General features: G+C 44.5%; 1 protein-coding gene across 4 annotated transcripts in view; it reads left to right on the forward strand.

The window, feature by feature from the left end:
* LOC140427203 (protocadherin alpha-C2-like) overlaps positions 1-14611 on the forward strand; it is a 213326-nt gene that overhangs the window by 178113 nt on the left and 20602 nt on the right. For 2 of the 4 annotated variants that reach the window (XM_072512799.1, XM_072512798.1), the window contains exon 5: positions 10716-10826. The exons of the other annotated variants lie outside the window; for them this stretch is intronic. In XM_072512799.1, coding sequence (XP_072368900.1) covers positions 10716-10826 — 111 coding nt within the window. The remainder of the gene's footprint in view (positions 1-10715; positions 10827-14611) is intronic. 4 annotated transcript variants of the gene reach the window in all.

Below are 14611 nucleotides of genomic sequence, written 5' to 3' on the forward strand. Positions count from 1 at the left end.
GTGGCCTCACTAACACCTTATACAATTGCAGCATAACCTCCCTAGTCTTAAACTCCATCCCTCTAGCAATGAAGGACAAAATTCCATTTGCCTTCTTAATCACCTGTTGCACCTGTAAACCAACTTTTTGCGACTCATGCACTAGCACACCCAGGTCTCTCTGCACAGGAGCATGTTTTAATATTTTATCATTTAAATAATAATCCCTTTTGCTGTTATTCCTACCAAAATGGATAACCTCACATTTGTCAACATTGTACTCCATCTGCCAGACCCTAGCCCATTCACTTAACCTATCCAAATCCCTCTGCAGACTTCCAGTATCCTTTGCACTTTTTGCTTTACCACTCATCTTAGTGTCGTCTGCAAACTTGGACACATTGCCCTTGGTCCCCAACTCCAAATCATCTATGTCAATTGTGGGCCCAACACTGATCCCCGAGGGACACCACTAGCTACTGATTGCCAACCAGAGAAACACCCATTTATCCCCACTCTTTGCTTTTTATTAATTAACCAGTCCTCTATCCATGCTACTACTTTACCCTTAATGCCATGCATCTTTATCTTATGCAGCAACCTTTTGTGTGGGACCTTGTCAAGAGCTTTCTGTAAATTCAGATATACCACATCTATTGGCTCCCCTTTATCTACTGCACTGGTAACGTCCTCAAACAATTCCACTAAGTTAGTTAGGCACGACCTGCCCTTTATGAACCCATGCTATGTCTGCCCAATGGGACAACTTCCAACCAGATGCCTCGCTATTTCTTCTTGATGATAGATTCCAGCATCTTCCCTACTACTGAAGTTAAGCTCACTGGCCTATAATTACCCGCTTTCTGCCTACCTCCTTTTTTAAACAATGGTGTCACGTTTGCTAATTTCCAATCCGCCGGGACCACCCCAGAGCCTAGTGAATTTTGGGAAATTATCATTAATGCATTTGCAATTTCCCTAGCCATCTCTTTTAGCACTCTGGGCTGCATTCCATCAGGGCCAGGAGACTTGACTACCTTTAGCCCGATTAGCTTGCCCATCACTACCTCCTTAGTGAAAACAATCGTCTAAAGGTCCTCACCCACAATAGCCTCATTTCTATCAGTCACTGGCATGTTATTTGTGTCTTCCACTGTGAAGACCGACCCAAAAAACCTGTTCAGTTCCTCAGCCATTTCCTCATCTCCCATTAATAATTCTCCCTTCTCATCCTCTAAAGGACCAATATTTACCTTAGCCACTCTTTTTTGTTTTATTTGTAGAAACTTTTACTATCTGTTTTTATATTCTGAGCCAGTTTACTCTCATAATCTATCTTACTCTTCTTTATAGCTTTTTTTAGTAGCTTCCCGTTGCCCCCTAAAAATTTCCCAGTCCTCTAGTCTCCCACTAATCTTTCCCACTTTGTATGCTTTTTCCTTCAATTTGATACTCTCCCTTATTTCCTTAGATATCCACGGTCGATTTTCCCTCTTTCTACCGTCCTTCCTTTCTGTTGGTATAAACCTTTGCTGAGCACTGTGAAAAATCGCTTGGAAGGTTCTCCACTGTTCCTCAACTGTTTCACCATAAAGTCTTTGCTCCCAGTCTACCTTAGCTAGTTCCTCTCTCATCCCATTGTAATCTCCTTTGTTTAAGCACAAGACACTAGTGTTTGATTTTACCTTCTCACCCTCCATCTGTATTTTAAATTCCACCATATTGTGATCGCTCCTTCTGAGAGGATCCCTAACGATGAGATCATGAATCAATCCTGTCTCATTACACAGGACCAGATCTAGGACCGCTTGTTCCCTAGTAGGTTCCATTACATACTGTTTTAGGAAACTATCGCGGATACATTCTATAAACTCCTCCTCAAGGCTGCCTTGACCGACGTGGTTAAATCAATCGACATGGAGATTAAAATCCCCCATGATAACTGCTGTACCATTTCTACATGCATCCATTATTTCTTTGTTTATTGCCTGCCCCACCATAATGTTACTATTTGGTGGCCTACAGACTACTCCTATCAGTGACTTTTTCACCTTACTATTCCTGATTTCCACCCAAATGGATTCAACCTTATCCTCCATAGCATCGATGTCATCCTTAATTTTGCCCGGGTGTCATCCTTAAACAACAGAGCTACACCACCTCCCTTACCATCCACTCTGTCCTTCCGAATAGTTTGATACTCTCGGATATTTAACTCCCAGCCATGACCATCCTTTAACCATGTTTCAGTAAAGGCCACTAAATCATAGTCATTCACGATGATTAGTGCCATCAACTCTTTACCTTATTCCGAATACTACGCGCATTCAGGTAAAGTACACTTATGCTGGCTTTCATACCTCTGTTTTGAATCTTAACACCTCAATCAGTAACCTCTCCGAAATTAATTTCCTCTCAACTTTTCTCCTAATTTTCCTTGTCGTTGAACCCATATCTTCATGTAACAACCTGCCGCGTCGCTTACCATTTATGTTTTTCCTTCCCGTTTTATTCCTTTTAGTATTACTGGGCCTATTCACTGAGCTCCCCTCAGTCACAGTACCTTGTACTGTCGCCCCTTTTGATTTTTGACTATGGCTTCTCTGCCTTACACTTTCCCCCTTACTGCCTTTTGTTTCTGTCCCTGTTTTACTACCTTCCGACTTCCTGCATCGGTTCCCAACCCCCTGCCACATTAGTTTAAACCCTCCCCAACAGCTCTGGCAAACCCACCCCCGCCTCCCCTAGGATCTCGGTTCCAGTCCTGCCCAGGTGCAGACCGTCCAATTTGTACTGGTCCCACCTCCCCAGAACCGGTTCCAATGCCCCAGGAATTTGAATCCCTCCCTCTTGCACCATCACTCGAGCCACGCATTCATCCTATCTATCCTGACATTCCTACTCTGACTAGCTCGTGGCACTGATAGAAATACTGAGATTACTACCTTTGAGGTCCTACTTTTTGGTTTAACTCCTAACTCCCTGAATTCAGCTTGTAGGACCTCATCCCATTTTTTACCGATATCGTTGCTGTCTATGTGCACCGCAACAGTTGGCTGTTCACCCCCCCCCCCCCAAGAATGTCCTGCAGCCGCTCCGAGACATCCCTGACCCTTGCACCAAGGAGGCAACATACCATCCTGGAGTCTCGATTGCGTTCCCAGTACCACCTGTCTATCCCCCTTATGATTGAGTCCCCTATCTCTATAGCCCTGCCATTCTTCTTCCTGCCCTGCTGCGCAGCAGAGCCAGCCACGGTGCCATGAACCTGGCTGCTGCTGCTTTTCCCTGGTGAGCCATCTCCCTCAACAGTATCCAAAGCGGTATATCTGTTTTGCAGGGAGATGACCGCAGGGGACACCTGCACTGCCTTCCTACTCTTGCTCTGTCTTTTGGTCACCCATTTTCCCACTCCCTCAGTAACTTTCACGTGCGGTGTGACCAACTCGCCAAACGTGCTATCCACCATGTCCTCAGCATCGCGAATGCTCAAAAGTGAGTCCATCTGCAGCTCCAGAGCCGTCAAGCGGTCTAACTAGAGCTGCAACTGGACACACGTCTTGCACGTGAAGGAGCCAGGGACAGTGGACGTGTCCCTGAGCTCCCACATCGCACATGAGGAGCATGACATGGGTCTGGGATCTCCTGCCATGTCTTAAACCTTGGGTTAACTTATACAACTACAATTCCAAAAAATGAAAGAAAAAATAAATAAATAAATTAGACAATGAAAAGAAAAACTACTTACCAGTCACTTACCAGGGTTAAAAAGCACCTCCTCCCCACTCAGCTTCGAATTCCCACCTAGCTTCAAATTCCCAAACTCACTATTTGCTGTCTCACTCTGGCTGTGTCTTCTCTGGCTCACTGGGATAACTTCTCTAGAACTTTCTATGTAAATCAGAAGCTAAGCACTGGCAGGGAATGCTGCCTTTAACAGTTATCTGTTTACCTGAAGCAAACTTGCAACTCCCACATATGTTCTAGAGACTGTGAAGTACAAAACCATTAGCTATTTCCTTGAGAGTCATGGTTGAATTATATTAAGTGTGTAAGATAGTTCCGAACTTTAAAAGAAAAGAAAATCTATCTATTGAAATTTTAAATTGGTTATGTGCTATTTATAATTAAATAATATATATTTTCTGATAGTGCAGTTGTCCACCTTTATCTCCCATACAGTTTCCATGTTTCACAGAACATCATCTGTTTTTGCAAAAGGGCAAAACTTTGCAAAATATATCTATGTTTCAATTTTCTGTTGATAGATTTATAAGTGAGAAGGAAGGAAATTGTGAATTTTACAGCAACTTCCATTTATATTGTGACTTTAACATAGAGAAATAACGCACAGTGCTTAACAGAGGCGTAATGAGACAAAAATAGAAGACAAAGGATATCTTAAAATGGGTGACTATAGCTTTGGTTAAGGAGATGTGTTTTAAAGTGAACCTTTGTCTTATGAAGAGAGATTGGCTAGTTTCGGCCTATGCTCTCTCGAGTTTAGGAGAATGAGGGGCGATCTAGGGTATGATTTGCCGGCCTCTCCACGCCAGACTCAGCACCGTGACAAGGCAATTAAATTTTTTGAGTGTCTCTCACAAGATTTACAGCCCTCGTAATGCCTCGCGGGATCTAATGAGACCTCGCGATGCGTCACAATCTGGATCCTGCCCAGAATAGGCAGAATCCAGATTTGCATATTCAAGAGCGAAGTTAGCCTCACTTGAATATGTCTACACCAGAGATACCTAAGGCATGGGGCCGAATGACCTCGCATTGGAGACCCTGACTGGGTGCCATTTAGCCAGTAACATGCCGCAGGTGTAAAAGCAATTAGAGGGGGGTCTCCCAGGGTATCGGGTCCCCCGAGTGATTGGGCTCTGGATAGGATGGTACTCTGGCACTGTTGATGCTGCCTGGGCAGTGTGGCACTGCTAGCCTGACACCCTGGCAGTGCCACATGAGCACCCTGGCATTTTCACCCAGGTGCCACCCTAGCAATGCCAGGGTGCACAGGTGGCACTGTCAAGCTGGTAGGGATGCTGCCAGGGTGTCAGTCTGGCAGTGCCAAGGTGCCCTGGTGGCAAATTTTTAACTAATAAAGGATTGAAGGGTTCTGGAGAATAAGCAGGAAAGTGCAGGTGAGGCTGAGAGGAGACCAGCCATGTTCGTATTGAATGGCGGGGCGGGCTCGAGGGGTTGAATTGTCCACTCCCGCTCCTAGTTCTTATGATCTAAGGGAAGGCAGGAGGGAGGTTCAATGGTGAAGGAAACTCCAGAGTGTCCGCTCTAGATCGCTGAAGGCACAGCTGGCAATGGTGGGCGTGTGGGTTGCCAATGAAGGTCAAAAAACAAAGATTTCAGGGCAGGAGGTAGTGCTGTGTTGGGCTGGAGAGGTTTGAAAGGTAGAAAGGGGCAAGGCCATGAAGGGATTTAAACACAAGTTTGAAATTGTTTAAATTGGGGCAGTGGGTGACTAGAGCTAATGTAGATCAGAAAGGGCAGGATTAATGGGTGACATGGATTTGGCCTGAGTTATGATACAAGCAGTAGAGCTGGGGATGAGTTCAAGTTCATGCAGAATGGATGATGGGAGGCTCTCCAAAGGAGTAGTGGAATAGTCGTGCCTGGAGATAACATAGCCATGGGCGAGGGTTTCAGCTGCAGATAGGCTGAGATAGGACAGAGGTGGGTGATGCAACACAGCTGGAGGTAGTAAATGCTACACTGAGATTCCAAACAGTCTGGATCAGCCTGAGACAATGGCTGGGGACAGGAATGGAAATGATTATTGAGACTGACACTGCTTAATCTCTTTCAAAATGTGAGCTGGAAAAAAAACAACCTGTCCAGACTCCAAATTGTAGAACAGATTTTTTTCTTCACTGAAAAAGTGATTATAACCTGGATGTTCATTTCAAGCACTTAATGGATTGAAATTTCTGTTCAAAGTACTTGACAGAGGAATTCAGTAAAGTGCGTTAAGTATTCATATGATAATTTGGTAATATTCAGGTTTATGCATCATCCCAATTTAATATTTTTTAGGAGAACGCTTAAAACAATTCTGTTAACGTATCAGTGCATATAACCGTTTCCGTCAGGTAGATATCAAATTAAGCACAAAATTAAATGATCACACACGATATTATTGTAAATTAAAATTTGTCAGCCAAATGTTTTATGGGAAGTAGGGTTTCTGAAAAAAAGAAATCAAGGTATTTAAATTATTAAATCAGTCATTTATTCATAAATATCAACCAGTGCACAATGTCAGGGTGACTTAGCAATTAGCAATCAGCATCTCTGGTCTGGGGAAAGAAATCAGATGTCGCTGCAATATTCAGATTGCTTTCCTGCCCAATTGAATTAACTGGCAAGGTCAGGGCAATGTACCAGCAAACCCTGATTGAATTGATGTAGCAGTGACTTGTTGATTATTTAGGACAGGCGTAGCATGTCTATATAATACACTGTAATTATTGGCAGAATATAAATAGGCTCAGTATGCTGTAACAAATGGCATGCTGCAGTAGCTGGCAATAGTATCTTTTGTCAAGATCTGGGTGAGGCAATTTGCTTCACTTCCTATCTCCAGGTTCCACTGCCTGAGATCAGTCAATCTGAAAATTCTTACTCAACACACATTGTACATTAGTGACCATTTATTCCCTTCATTTTGCTTTCAAATTTCTCTCTAGTCTCATTCTCGAAATATCCCGAGAACTCTCCCAGTGCTACAAACCTCCAAGAACTTTGCGCGCCTTCTGTTCTGGACTCTTGCGCCTTCTGACTTCCTTCGTTTCACCATTGCTGACCATGCTTTTCACTGCTTAGGCCCTAAACTTTGCTATTCACTCACTAAACATCTCTGTTTCTCCCATCTTTCTCCCCTCCTTCAAGTTGCTCCTTCAAACCTACCTCTTTGAAAAAGTTTTGGTCACATATCCTAATATCTCCTTATTTGGTTTGATTCAGGTCTGGTCTGGTCACGCTGCTATGCAGCACCGTGGGACATTTTATTGTGTTGAAGGCACAAAATAAATGTCAGCTGTTGCTGCAATTCCTTTAGGCCAAGAACTAAAAGTCTCAAGTTTTGAAATCAGATTTTGGCAGCTCACTTAGTATTTTGTGATCTCAATGTTTACGGCATGGAGTGAAGCATGTATTACATTTTCTTTATGAATTTAAAAACATATGAGTGAATGCAGTCTGTCAGCTACACAAACTAAGAAATCTCCAGACCCTAAGGTTGTGAAAGGTGTCACTGGTGTTGCGATCAGCGGTGGACTCGCGAAATGCAATTTTGGGTTTGCAAGTTCTGAGGCAGCAAGGCTACCATGGAGCTCAGAACTGAATGCAAACAGCTGTAAGGCCCTTCTAATTATTCCCATTTTTTCTCATGATGGGCGTGGCTTAACAGACAGATATTTGGGGCCTGGATGCCGTTGGAAAAAAACCTTGCAAGAAAGTTGGTGTTATTTCTGACAAACCTACGTTTAAAACTTCCTACCATGCTCAATCTCACTCCTCCCAGCCTTTCAAGAGGTGAAGCTCACCCAATGCCAAACAGTTGAAGATCACCCTCCCACTGCACCCGCCCCCCCCAAAAGAAACCCCACTTAGCAGCCGTAGGCCAATCTTAACCTCACCAGTTAAAAACTCTCAGATCTGCGCCCCACCCCCCCTAGATTTTCCCACAAAGTCAGGGACATTAAAATGGGTGTCACACCGGGAAAGGTTTTGGGAAACACAGGGCCATTTATGCAAGTTCCACCTTTCTGCATTCCTCATCTCCACATTACCAATGAATTTCCCAAATGAGTTCCACAGCTTGGGCAGAACAGATTGCATGTATTTTTTAAACAGATTGCCCGCATGTTTATACTATTTTTAGCCACTCCCTGATGGCTCCGTTGGCAAAGGCAGTCTATAGCTCAGCCGCACTAAAACTAGAAACTCAGCTTAATCAATGCCAGCCTGCATAGGAGCGCAGTCAGAGCAGCAGTTTCACGTTAGCATCGATGGACTTGGGAAGAAAAAACAAAACGAGTCAGGTCTCACAGCTGTTTGTTACTACCCACTGACCCGAGCTGGAGAAATGCATGCATGTGCCTGTGAGGAGAATCGTGACCTCTGCCCCGTAAGTCTGCCAAAACCCACCAATTAGGCTCTCAGATAAGCAATGGCTACTTGTCGCCTATCACTTGTACAAACTCTTCCCAACATGAGTCAGCGCCTTTGGGAAAATACAGGCAAAATTTGGAAGAGGAGGGGTGGGGTGCTGGGGGGGGGGCGAGGGAGTGCCAAATATTTTTTTTAAGCATTCGGGTCATCATGGTGTGATCGAGTGCTCAATTTGCTTGCTGGCAAAGGCCCACATTCTGAAGCATTCTGCTTGCAAGATAGCATCGCACTGTATTTTTAGGCCTACACACACTTCCTTTCATTCAGAAACCAACAAAGACATCATACAATTGAAATAACCCATGAATGAATTTAACGAAAATGGATTTAATTCATTGAGGACTCACAATAAATAACACGTGTGGGCAGTGTTATGTCTCCAACACATGCTTTGGTTGACGTCAGTGTAAATGGGCACTTGCAACACGTGAGAAAAAAATCCTTTCTGTTTTGTAGGAATAATAAATGTCTTGGAAAAAACACTGAAGCAAAAAGCTGTGAAAGCAGCATTAATAAAATGTATTGCGTTGAACTGTGGGTATTGGTTTGACAGACTCTCTTGCTGTCTGATTGGTGTGAAAAGACAGCACTGAGCAATACCATTTACTTTCCACTGCCTTCCCCTCAAACAAGAAAGAGCTCTGCTCACAAGCATATCTTAAAACCAAAGCATAGCATGTTGGGTTTCTGATGAATGAGGACACTGAGCTCCTCAAGCTCGCGGTAGTGTGGCAATTTATTGGACGGAAAACCTTTTTTCCATCTATATCGAGCAGAAATATGGCTGAACAGCCAAAGTTGGTGTAGAGCCTACCAACGAATTGTAGATGCCAGGCAGATGGTTGTGGGAGCTGCTCAGGGCAGGCTGGGCATAAGCAATCCTGCAATATTGAGGAAACTCAGACACAGTATTACTTGTGAGTTCCAGGAGTCACTCTCCTGCTTCTGCTTGCCCCCATGTAATGAAAACAAAAATACACCCAGGCCATTTTCTGAACAGTTTTGAACCCTTCTGAGATACCTGGATAGCCTGCGCAGTGCCTGGTCCAAATGGGCAAATTTATTTATTTCATCTTAGATCAGCACTGCACCAAGGGATGTTTTACTCCATTAAAGGTGCTATATACATGGAAATTGTTAATGCTGCTGAAACCATGTATCTCCTCTAAAGCTCTGTGTGTCTCCGGCATTATTATATGTACATATATCCCTGGATGGCACGGTGGCGCAATGGTTAGCACTGTTGCCTCACTAACCGAGGACCCGGGTTCGATCTCGGCCCCGGGTCACCGTCCGTGTGGAGTTTGCACATTCTCTCCGTGTCTGCGTGGGTCTCACCCCTCCGAACCCAAAAATGTGCAGCTCGGTGGATTGGCCACGCTAAATAATAGCAGCCTTAATTGGATACTCATAATATTTTTTGAATAAAAAAAGTTAAATTAAATAAAAAATATGTACACGTATGACAATTATATGGAAGCAATCCTGGAACAATGCTTCAACATATGCCAAGAGCAAGTGAACTATAAATACATAGTTAGATTTGACAGATGCCAGGAATTTAACCTTTACACTGAGGGTGCTTAAATGGATTTTCAGGCCAGACTGGACTACTTTGCGAGGCGGCTGGACGAGGGAAATGAGAAGATTATAGAGTTGGTGTTCTTGGATGATGAAACAAAATGGGCTGAAGAACCACCATCATCCAGATCTACCTTGTGATGCAAACGGTATCATAGTTAGATTTACCACAGAAGGAGGCCATTCAGCCCATCATGTCTACGCTGGCCCTTTATAAAAGTTATCCAGTTAGTCGCCAGTTCTTTTCCCATAGCCCAGCAAATTTCAGCTTTACAAATATATATCTGAGTCCCTTTCAAACGTTATTATTGATTGTGCCTCCGCCTCCCTTTTCAGGCAGTACATTCCAGATCATAACGACCAGGCTGCATAAAAGATTTCTGCTCTTTTTCCTTTGGGATCTTTTGTCAATTATCTTAATTCAAAGTGGTTACTGACCCTCCTATTAGTTACTCCCTTTCTACTCTATTACTTGTATGATTCACCACTGTATTTCTACAATGAACATTAATGAGACTCTGTGATCAGTTGGTCAGAGGAGCAGTTCAAGTGGGGTGGAATGGACAAGGTCTGCCTTCCTTCGACAAATTGCAGTGCACTACCTTGTTCTGGTGTGCATCCAGTATGTGGTCAAGGATTGATCACACTCACCGGACAGAGGTAGGCTAACCTGACTCTCTTTGGAAGGCGAAACATCACTGAGTGGGTTATTTATTATCACATGCATTATGCTCACTTTATTGCTTAAAACCTTTCCACTTTTTCTTGTGTTACATTGCACCTTTTCCCCCTTTAAATTTGCTATCGTCATTCAAGGTTACTTTTTATTTAATTGCCATGATTCCTTTCTGCAGCAGGAGCTATAATTTCTGCATAACTTCACGACTTACTTATTTTTTGCATTTATTTCCCTGATTTTGTTATATTTCTCCCCACGTTTCCCGCCTCCATGTACCCTCCATCAGCCGGTAGAGACGGGTGGACACTACCACGGACAGCTCCGCGAATGCAGTTGCAGATGACGCTAGGCGCTCACGTACCAGGAACCTTGCGAAGTCAGTATCTCATCCCCCGAGGTGAGCTCCTCAGCCAAGATTGGTGAAGCTCATCACCAGGGCTTCCTTCTGCTTTGCTTTCAAAGTTTTTTCCTTACTCGGTTCTTGAAAGTTGTTACTGATGATTACTAATGCTGGCTTTTGCACTTGATCTTCTAGTACGTTTTCATTAGGTGTGCAGTCATCGCTCTGCTGCCAAGAGCTTAACCATCAATATGTTCATTGTCCGAGGCTGCTCTTGCTGACTCCAGAGCTTTGTATGGCTGCTGCTGCACAAACATTTCTGAGTTTTATAACTTGCCATGTGCTTTTATTTCTCCCCACTCCCCTAACAATGCCATCCCATGATGGCAGCCCTCCCTCGCCTCAACCAGCTGGCTACTCTTCAATTATGAGCTTCAACAATGGGAGCCAGTAGGGTTTTCTTGGGCACCAATGCTTCCTGGTTATTGCCCTGGCCTGGTCTACCTGCTTTGGCACTGTTCAATACAAATGACCAGAGAGCAATCAGGAATCCTGAATGATAACCCTGAATGAGGGGTGGCATGGTGGCTCAGTGGTTAGCACTGCTGCCTCACAGCGCCAGGGCCCCAGGTTCGATTCCAGCCTTGGGTGACTGACTGTGTGGAGTTTGTATTCTAGCCTCGTGTCTACATGGGATTCCTCCAGGTGGTTCAGTTTCCGCTCACAGTCCAAAGATATGTGGGTCAAGTGGATTTGCGATGCTAAATTGCCCCTTAATGTCCAGGGATGTACAGGTTATGTTATCAGGTTATGGGGGAGTATAAATGGGTGGTGTGGTCATTTGAAGAGTCGATGGGCCAAATGGCCTCCTTCTGCTCTGTAGGGATTCTATATTCTACTCCCTCCAATAACACTGAGGGTGATTGTAGCATCCCTACAATGCCCCAGCTGAGGTTACTCAACACAAACTGGTGACTGAGCCTGGGACCTTTGTCCAACCTTATGATACATGGTGTCCTTTGCCACTGAGGAGCTTTACTTTTTACTTGTAATAGTCTGCCACCTTTCCCCTCTTTGTGTCTTTGTCCTGTGCTTTTCCATTGTCGCACTGTCCTGCTCCAGGTGAACAACAGTACAGTCTGAGCCACAGATTTCATCATAAGCCTACCATGTAACAGTAAGGTGTGTCTTACAGGACAGGTAGGTTCTCTGATCCCTTGGTGATTTCCTGTCATCCTTGTCCCGTGAGGGGACTTGGCCACAATGAATTTTAACCAAACGCTCCATCTATGAACCACTAAAGTGAGCCCATGGGAAATCGCTGGGGCTTTATGTCGGTCAAGGATCCGATTCAAAACTAGGAAAGTGAGCACTCAGGGTTTGGGAGCTGACAACACAGTAAGTTTCACAGTTGGCAGCTGGACAATAAGAAAGTTAAATTGGTCAATTGGTGGTAGTGGGGCAGCATGGTGATGCAGTGGTTAGCACTGGGACTGCGGCGCTGAAGACCCGAGTTTGAATCCCAGCCCTGGGTCACTAACCGTGTGGAGCTTGCACAGTCTCCCCGTGTCTGCATGGGTTTCACCCCGATAACCCAAAAGATGTGCTGGTTAGGTGGATTGGCCACACTAACTTGCCCCTTAATTGAAAAAAAGACAATTCGGTACTCTAAATGTATTTAAAAATTGGTGGTTGTGGAAAATGGATTGATAACGAATAAACATTTTCCTTTTTAAGCATTCAGTTTCCCTTACATGTGACCCTCCTCTTTGTTCGATAGTCTATCATTAGAACGATCCGGCAGACACGGGTTATTTTGTCCATTGTAAGAAGCTACAAGAATCTGAATTAGAACATAGAACATAGAACAGTACAGCACAGAACAGGCCCTTCGGCCCTCGATGTTGTGCCGAGCATTGTCCAAAACCAAGATCAAGCTATCCCACTCCCTGTCATTCTGGCGTGCTTCATGTGCCTATTCAATAACCGCTTGAAAGTTCCTAAAGTGGCCGACTCCACTATCACAGCAGGCAGTCCATTCCACACCCTAACCACTCTCTGAGTAAAGAACCTACCTCGGACATCCCTCCGATATCTCCCACCCTGAACCTTATAGTTATGTCCCCTTGTAACAGCTACATCCACCCGAGCAAATAGTCTCTGAACGTTCACTCTATCTATCCCCCTCATCATCTTATAAACCTCTATTAAGTCGCCTCTCATCCTCCTCCGTTCCAAAGAAAAAAGCCCTAGCTCCTTCAACCTTTCCTCATAAGACCTATCTTGCAAACCAGGCAGCATCCTGGTAAATCTCCTTTGCACCCTTTCCAATGCTTGCACATCCTTCCTATAGTGAGGTGACCAGAACTGCACACAATACTCCAAATGTGATCTCACCAGGGTCATGTATAGTTGCAGCATAATCCCACGGCTCTTAAACTCAAGCCCCCTGTTAACAAATGCTAACACACTACAGGCCTTCTTCACGGTACTATCCACTTGAGTGGCAACCTTCAGAGATCTGTGGACATGAACCCCAAGATCTCTCTGTTCCTCCACATTCCTCAGAACCTGCCTTTGACCCTGTAATCCGCATTCAAATTTTTTCTACCAAAATGAATCACCTCGCACTTATCAGGGTTAAACTCCACCTGCCATTTTTCGGCCCAGCTCTGCATCCTATCAATGTCTCTTTGCAGCCTACAACAGCCTCCACCTCATGCACTACTCCACCAATCTTGGTGTCATCAGCAAATTTACTGACCCACCCTTCAGCCCCTCCTCCAAGTCATTGATAAAAATCACAAATAGCAGAGGACCCAGCACTGAATCCTGTGGTACACCGCTGGTAACTGGTCTCCAGTCTGAAAATTTTCCATCCACCACCACCCTCTGTCTTCTATCTGATAGCCAGTTACTTATCCAATTGGCCAAATTTCCCTCTATCCCACACCTCCTTACTTTCTTCATAAGCCGACCATGGGTAATCTTATCAAACGCCTTAATAAAATACATGTATACGACATCAACTGCTCTACCTTCATCTATGCACTTAGTTACCTCCGCAAAGAATTTAATCAAATTTGTGAGGCAAGACTTACCCTTCACGAATCCGTGTTGACTATCCCGGATTAAGCTGCATCTTTCCAAATGGTCATAAATCCTATCCTTCAGGACCTTTTCCATTAACTTACCAACCAGCGATGTAGACTAACCAGCCTATAATTACCAGGGTCATTCCTGTTCCCTTTCTTGAACAGAGGAACAACATTCGTCACTCTCCAGTCCTCTGGCACTATCCCCATGGACAGTGAGGACCCAAAGATCAAAGCCAAAGGCTCTGCAATCTCATCCCTTGCCTCCCAAAGAATCCTTGGATATATCCCATCTGGCACAGGGGACTTGTCGACCCTGAGGTTTTTCAAAATTGCTAATACATCCTTCCACAGAACATCTACCTCCTCCAGCCTACCCGCCTGTATCACACATTCATCCTCAAAAACATGGCCCCCCTTCTTGGTGAACACTTAAGAAAAGTATTAATTCAACGCCTCTCCTATTTCTTCTGACGCCATGCACAAGTTCCCTCAACTGTCCTTGACCGGCCCTAACCTCACCCTGGTCATTCTTTTATTTCTCACATAAGAGTAAAAAGCCTTGGGGTTTTCCTTGATCCGACCCGCCAAGGATTTCTCATGCCCCCTCTTAGCTCTCCTCAGCCCTTTTCTTAGTTCATTCCTTGCTACCTTGTAACCCTCAAGCGACCCAACTGAACCTTGTTTTCTCATCCTTACATACGCTTCCTTTTTCCTCTTGACAAGACATTCAACCTCTTTTGTGAA

This window comes from Scyliorhinus torazame, chromosome 7 (assembly GCF_047496885.1).
Source record: "Scyliorhinus torazame isolate Kashiwa2021f chromosome 7, sScyTor2.1, whole genome shotgun sequence".
NCBI lineage: Eukaryota > Metazoa > Chordata > Chondrichthyes > Carcharhiniformes > Scyliorhinidae > Scyliorhinus > Scyliorhinus torazame.